Below are 7,729 nucleotides of genomic sequence, written 5' to 3' on the forward strand. Positions count from 1 at the left end.
GCCGGGCCCTTCACACACCGCCTGGGGCAGGGGGAAGGGGCTTTAGGGCCAGGGGATCTGGGCCTGACCTGGCTGTGCCCTTGTGTGACCTTCAGCCGGTCCTTAACTCCCCTGCCCTTCCGCCGCTCGGCTGCAGGAAGTGGATCATCTCCCGGCTCCTGCGGTCTAAATCAGAGCGGGGTGGTGCGTGTGACCCACTTTCCATGCCCAGCACACCGGCAGGCCTCTGCAGGGGAAGCTATCTTTATCCAGCTCTCTGGAGGCTGTGGAGTATTTTCAGATCCTTGCCCTCATTGGATCCCCCAGAGCCACCGGAGAGCCAGGCCAGGTGATGAGCAGCATTCTCCCCATTTCACAGATCAGACAGTTGAGGCCCAGAAAAATAACTTAGCCTGGGATCCTGGGTGGGACCTTCCTGTGCACACTTGGAGACCACTGTGCCCCCTGGAGGCCCTGGCTGCAGCCCAGCACACTGGGAAGAGGGTGCCCAGCCCCTGCACAGGGACCCACCTCGGCTCTCTCACCTGCTAGCCCCATGGCCCAGGGCTGCTGAATTGACCTCCGAGCCGCAGTTACGTATCTGTACGCACGTATCTGTATGTACGTATCTGTACGGCGCAGCTGATCAGCCCTCGGTTGGTGCTTGGTAGTGAGAATTAGATACGAGGCTACTTCCAAAAGCTTCATGGGAAAAATGGAACGGGAAGTATGGGTTTATTTTGATACAAAAAACATTTCATTACCAGGTGGAAAGTGCGCATTATGAAAAACTAGGCGTGGGCTTCAGAGCTGGTCCTGCTGTTGCACATTTATCACAAGCAGATAGCAGGTACGCCCTAAATGATGCCCACTCTGCTTAGCCTGTGTGGGCACACAGGTGCTCCCTACAGTCCCCAGCTGTCCCCTGGCCAGGATCAGAGCCCCCACGGGCATCGCCACCCCCCTCCTTGCCCTGCCCCCCGGGCGGGCCCCGAGGAGTTGCCACTGGGCACTCCCCTCAACTCTGGGACTTATGGAGGCCAGCTCTGTGTGGACACTGACCAGGCCTCCTCTGCTGCTGTCTCGAGAACCTGCAGGAGCTACAGACGAGGGCAGGGAGTGGGACTGCAGGTGCTCTGAGCCTGTGGTCAAGGCTGCGGCAGCAGCCACAGTCTGAAGTTAGGGAGGCCAGGTTTGGGCAGTGCACCTGCAGGCCTGAAGACTCCGCCTGCCCGCTCACAACCCCCACCGTGAAAAGTCCTGCAGGCAGCCGGCGCCGTGGCTCACTAGGCTAATCCTCCGCTTTGCGGCGCCGGCACACCGGGTTCTAGTCCCGGTCGGGGCACCGGATCCTGTCCCTGTTGCCCCTCTTCCAGGCCAGCTCTCTGCTGTGGCCCGGGAGTGCGGAGGATGGCCCAAGTGCTTGGGCCCTGCACCCCATGGGAGACCAGGAGAAGCACCTGGCTCCTGCCATCGGATCAGCGAGGTGCGCCGGCCGCAGCGCGCCTACCGCAGCGGCCATTGGAGGGTGAACCAACGGCAAAAGGAAGACCTTTCTCTCTGTCTCTCTCTCTCACTGTCCACTCTGCCTGTCAAAAAAAAAGAAAGAAAAGAAAAGTCCTGCAGGCTTGCTGTGGAGCCACCCCTGGGGGCCCCGGGAGGCACGTCACCTGTGGGGCCACTTGCCAGGTTTTCTCTCTGGTGCTGCACTGAGCCAGTGTGGCAGCAGCCAAGCCGCGGGTCAGAGCGCCCTCTGCCGGCCAATGTCAGCCAGTGCTGGACATCCAGCCACCCAGGTCCTGGAGACAGGCCCCCAGGAAGTCTGAGAAAGGGCTCACACCAGGCCGTCATTGTCCCAGCCAGAGGGGACACGGGGCACCTCCCTAGCCCTCCAAGCCTGGCACCCAGGACCCAGGGAATAGCAGCTGCTTCCTGGTCCCCGGAACTGGAGGAAACCTTGCTTGGGGGTCAGAGGGACTGTATTCGAGACACAGTGTGACCTTGGGGAAATCACATTCTGTCTCTGAGCCCAGAGTTTCCTTACCTGAAAATGGAAGATCGGGCATGTGTGGGCTTCTTGTAGGCAGTGGCATCCTCTCTTCAAGAGACATCTCCCCTAGGAGCTCATTCTGTCAAACAGAAGGCGGAGCTGTTCGCATGGGAGCAGGGCTGGCCGAGCACAGAGGGCCCGCTTCTCTGCTCATGTGGCCCTGGGATGCACCTGGGGGTTCCAGGACAGTGTGAAAACCCTGGGCTGGCCCGCCTTCTAATGGGGCAGGCTTTGGGGAATAAGATCCCCGCCTCTGTGACCTGTTATCTCAGGACTGATGCCTCCCAGCATCCCGGCTGCTAGAGCAGGTGGTTTGTGAGCGCTGAAAACCAAGCAGAGAACTCCGTGGTGCAGGGAACCCTGCCTGCAGCCCGGTGTGGGGCACATGGGGGCCAGGCATGGCTCTGCTTAGGAGAGCTCGGGGCAGGGGGGAGGTGGCCCCACTGTGGGAGCGAGATGAGAGGGTTAATGCGAGCCCAGCAGAGGGTCTGCAGGGGCAGGCTGTGGCCTTCAGCCTCGGGGTCATTTCTCCAGCATTATCCTCAGTGGTCTCAGGGGAGACCACGCTGCTCAACTCCTGCTTAGCCACATGTGCAGTGGCAGCTGTGTGTGCATCAGTAACACCGGCATGGGGGGGAGCATGATGGAGGGGGCAGGCTCCTGGTGACAGCTTCAAGCAGAGCCTGGTGTACACCAGGTGCTGTGCCCAGGGCTGGGTCCCCGTCTCGGGCAGGGTGTGACTCTTCTCCCAGGTAGCTTTCACTGGAGGGAAGGTGACAGGTACACAGGCAGGTGACAGGTACACGGGCAGTCACACAAGCAAGCTTAGCAGGCTCTAACCAGTCACATGAGGTCAGGGAGGGCTGCCTGGAAGAAGTAGTACAGAAACCCTAGAGGAGGAAGGAAGATCCGTGATGGTGGAATGGTGTGTGCAAAACCCTGGCTGGCTGGTATGTGTGGGGCCTTGGGCATGATGGCCCTGGGGAGCCACTGCCTGGCCTCAAAGCCTCAGGGTGCTGGAGGGGCCGGTGCTTTGCGGTCGCCTCTGGTCACCCTAGTTTTGAAGGACTCTCTCCAGGGAAGGCCCTGGGCCAGGGAACAGACTGGAGGATTTCCCAATGACGGGGAGGGATTTGAGGCTCAGAGACAGGTGTAGATGTCCCCGAAGCCACACAGCCCCCCACCACCCAGCGACGTCCCACCCAGTGGAGCTCTGAATCCCACCCCCTGGGCTGAAATGGCCAATAGCAGGACTCACCCCTGCCCTGCCCCTGCCCCCGGCCCCAGCCCCGGCCCTCATCTGTGCAACCAAGGGCAGATCCCATGTTCAGGCTCTTCTCCTTGAACTTGTAAGGAACAGGGACCTGAGAGGAGTGTGAGTGTGGGCCCAGGTATGTGCCTGTACCCTATGTGTGTGCATGAGGGACTGGTGCACGCATAGCTTGCCGTGTCATGTATGGGGCCCGGGTACACCTGCATGTGTGTGGGTTCGTGTGGGTGGCAGCTGAGCAGGTGTGTGTGCATGTGTGTGCATGTCGTGCGTTTGTGTGTGCACACTCTCCACTATGTACACCCAGCCCTCTCCCTCCCCCGGCCACCATCCAAAGAGACAGCATCGCTCTCACAGGTCGATTTGGTCAAGGGTCCAAGGGAGAAGCAGAGACAGAGGCAGTGAGCACGAATGACTCAGGGTGGCGCTCGTGTGTGTGTGTGTGTGCACGCGCACTGTGACTCAGGCTGGCTGTGTGTGTGTGTGCATGAATGACTCAGTGTGGCACTGTATGTGTGTGTGTGTGTATGCCATGACTCAGGGTGGCGCTCGTGTGTGTGTGTGTGCACACTGACTCAGGCTGGCTGTGTGTGTGTGCACGAATGACTCAGTGTGGCACTGTATGTGTGTGTGTGTGAGTGTGTATGCCATGACTCAGGGTGGCGCTCGTGTGTGTGTGTGTGTGCACACTGACTCAGGCTGGCTGTGTGTGTGTGCACGAATGACTTAGTGTGGCACTGTATGTGTGTGTGTGTGTACACCATGACTCAGGGTGGCGCTCATGTGTGTGTGTGTGCACGCGCACTGTGACTCAGGCTGGCTGTGTGTGTGTGCACACACGAATGACTCAGTGTGGCACTGTATGTGTGTGTGTGAGTGGGTATGCCATGACTCAGGGTGGCGCTCGTGTGTGTGTGTGTGTGCACGAATGACTCAGTGTGGCACTGTATGTGTGTATGTGTGTGTGTGTGAGTGTGTATGCCATGACTCAGGGTGGCGCTCGTGTGTGTGTGTGTGTGCACAGCGTGACTCAGGTTGGCTGTGTGTGTGTGCACGAATGACTCAGTGTGGCACTGTATGTGTGTGTGTGTGTATGCCATGACTCAGGGTGGCGCTCGTGTGTGTGTGTGTGTGTGCACACGGGGACTCAAGCTGGCTGTGTGTGTGTGCACATGTCTGTGAACTTGGAGACAGAGCCCTGGGAGGCCCCCTGGGAACACACACACACATCCTACCAGAGCAAGCGTGCTGGGAGCTCCGCCCCCCGCCCGTGCCGAGAGATGCTCACTGTGGGAGATGCACACGTGGTTTCCAGCAGGGGTTTGTGCCACCCAGCAGCTCCCTTCTGGCTCAGCAAGATCCAGTAACCCCACGGGAAAGGCATCCAACCAGGAGGTGGCAACAGGACAGGAGGGCGTGCTCCGTGACGCCCGTGACAGATGCAGAGTCCCAGGCCCACCCAGCACCCCTCACTGGGAAGGGTCCCAGTGGGAGCGGCTTGGCGCCAGAGGCGGCACTGTCCAGGGCACCGCGAACCCGCAGCTCCGTGGGCGTCTGATGGCTCTGCCCTCTCCCCGGCAGATCTGCGGGATGATCCTCACCTGCTGCCTGCACCGGCGGCTCCTGCGGCGTCCTTACTGACGGCCACGCTGCCCGCTGCCCGGCGCCCGGCGCCCTGAGGACGGGGCTCGACGGGGCTCCCGTGCTGTCCACCAGCTCTGCAGTCAGCACCGGCTCCACGCGGGCCACAGCGCCCCCTGCTGTGTGCCCCGCCCCTGCGAGCCCTCGGGGGGCTCTTCCCACCTAAGGCAGAGCCCCTCGGCTCCATCCCTCCGTTTCTCACTGCGGTGCCAGACCTGGGGCCGGCGGCCCTCACCAGGCAGGAGGGTGCCCGTGGGTTATCGGAGGGTGGGCGCTGGCCTCTCTGCTCCCGCCAGCTCCCAAACCTGGAACAAAGGCCTGAGAATTGGTCCCTCAAGGGCTTCTGCATTGCATTCAGTGCACGGCTTCCCCTGCCGGTGCTGAGCAGCTCAGCTCTCTGGGAAATGCCTGGGCGGGGGGGAGTCAGTTAGGTTTAGCTCTGCTCCCCTTTCATCTGCTGTGCCCTGCTGTCTCACCTGGACAGCAGGGTCCTCCTGGCCCCACAGCCTTGGGAGACAGAGGCCTGAGATGGGGCAGCTGTAGGCTGGTGGTGCTGCAGGCCAGGGGCAAGGGGGCGCTGCTGTGGCCACCCCAGCACATCCTGCACCAGCAGCAGACCGCTGATCCCCACCTGGAGCCCTTCCTGGGAGACCACGACCCCAGTCCCAGCCCCTAGAAGCGTGCCCCGGGGACCTCCTGTTCCAAGGCCTGATTGTCAGGAACGCCAGGTTTCTAAGCCACGTGCAGCTCTTTGTGCCAGTGATAGTGAAAAGCGTCCCCCATGGAGCACATTGCGGGCCCTGCAAAGTCAGAGCCGCTGAGACGGGAGCCCGGTGGCAGGTGCTCTGCCTGCCCCTCGCCTTCCCTGGGGCCTCTTCCTGACCGTGTGGCCACTGCCACGTTGCTCTCAGGGCCTCCTTTGCCTCCGTCCCAGGCCCGTCCTTGGGTCTCTCCCTGTCCTGGGCCATGGAGAACAAACAGGAAATCCTTGACAGCCCAGGGTACAGGTGCTGGCAGTGTTCCAGAGAACAGGTGTGAGAAAGCAACCATAAGGGACCCCCAAATGGCATGTTAACACGAGGATGCCACACCCAGCTTTTGTCCCTCCTGGGTCCTGCCCGGGGGACGCCTCACCTCCCCGCTGTGCGGGGCCGGCCACCGGAGGCCACACACCCCGAGCTGTTCACCTCCAGAGAGGCACAGCTATTGCTGAGCTGGGTCTAGGAGAGGCACATCCTTGCTCGCACACCCGGGGCGTGGCCTTGTCTTGAGTTCTATGGAGAGGGAAGGATTGCCTGTGCAGTCTTCAGCAGCCCCACGTGGGCCCCCTGCAGCTCGGACAAGCTGCTCCTCACCCCAGACACACCAAGCTGCCTCCCCCCGCCAGGCGATCTGTGTCGGGGCGTGGGGGTAGGAATGGATCAGGACCTTTGGTGAGGGGGAACACCTTTGGGCCGTTCTCGTCTCTGGCTCCAACTCCAGGTACCCCCTGGGCATAGCCATTTGGGGTGTCCAGAGGATTGCACTTGTGCTTGGCCTGCTGTGCCCTCAGACCGTGCTGGTCACCGTGACTGTGTTAGCTTGCAGTCACCGAGCTACCAAGGAAGGAATTACTTCCCCATGTCACAGATGAGTTCATTAAGGCTCAGCTAAGTTGAGCCACTTGCTGGTCAGTGGTGACTCACACGGACCCAGGGGAAGCTGGGCTGGCAGCCCCCTCTCCTGGGCACCTCACAGTTCTCACCCCTACAATAGGCCATCCGCCTGGCCTTCGGAAATCAAGCATCCTCAAGGGACAGTGCCCCTGCACCCCCACCCAACTCGGACTGGGCCACCCCCTCCGCCTGGTGCCGGGACCCTGCCTACTTGCAGTCGGCACAGTGGTCTGGCTGATTTCCCAAGTAGGAGGGAGCCCAAAGGACCATGGCTCCTGGGAGGGGCCCAGCCCAAGCCTCAGTGGCCAGTGCTGACCAGGGCTTCACACAGAATGTGGGTGGGATCTTAGGCCTAAGTGCGGGTCATGGTCTAGGCCAGGAAAAGCCTCTCCCTGCCCACCCTGGAGGTTAGGAGAGAATCTGAGATCACGGCCACTCCCAGGGCCCCCTGGGAGGGAGCAGCACCCTGGGGATGGTGATGGCAACACCTCCCGTACACATGACCCCCTTTCTGCCTCCTTCCTGGCCCCACCCCCACAGCACCTGCTAGGGCTGGGGCTCTGGGGTGGACCCGGAGATTGCCTCGGGAGCTCCCCCTGTGCACAGCCATGGGCGAGCAGATGCGGAAGGGCCCAGTGTGGCCCTGGGGGTGGGATATGGCAGGCCAGCGGGCCCAAGAGCCGTGGTGGTCACTGGGACCTGCCTGGACCAGCCGCTTTGGGCCTGGAGCAGGAGAGGAGAAGGAGAGGGTGGCCTGACTGGCCAAGGAGAAAGCCAGGTTTTGGAGTGGTCGCTGGGTGGCGCTCACATCCGGCGAGGATGGTGGTGCTCCAGTGTCGGAACTGCTGACTCAAACCCCCGGCGTGCGTCAGTCAGGTGGGGGGGGGGGGGCGGGCGGCTTTTCAGGACAGCCTGCAGCCCCCAGCCCTGCAGTTTCTAATGGGAGTGGATGGGCAGTGATTTGCCATTCTGACAAGTCCCAGGTGAGGCTGCTGCTGGCCCTAGGACCTAGACCACAGCTCGGGGGCACAGCGCCACCTTCCTGTACACGGGGGATCAGGCTGCCTGCCTGAGTTCCATTTGCAGCAGCCCAAGACCATGCCCACCACCCCCCACCGCAATGAGGGGCTGCAG

General features: G+C 61.7%; 1 protein-coding gene across 1 annotated transcript in view; it reads left to right on the plus strand.

Annotated features, from left to right (window-relative positions):
• The window catches only part of TSPAN11 (tetraspanin 11), a 53,783-nt gene extending 48,408 nt beyond the window's left edge, over positions 1 to 5,375 (plus strand). Inside the window, exon 8 of the mRNA XM_062195463.1 lies at positions 4,881 to 5,375. Coding sequence (XP_062051447.1) covers positions 4,881 to 4,940 — 60 coding nt within the window. The 3' untranslated portion in view covers positions 4,941 to 5,375. The remainder of the gene's footprint in view (positions 1 to 4,880) is intronic.
• The last annotated feature ends 2,354 nt before the right edge of the window (positions 5,376 to 7,729 follow it).

This window comes from Lepus europaeus, chromosome 6, assembly GCF_033115175.1.
Source record: "Lepus europaeus isolate LE1 chromosome 6, mLepTim1.pri, whole genome shotgun sequence".
Lineage (NCBI taxonomy): Eukaryota > Metazoa > Chordata > Mammalia > Lagomorpha > Leporidae > Lepus > Lepus europaeus.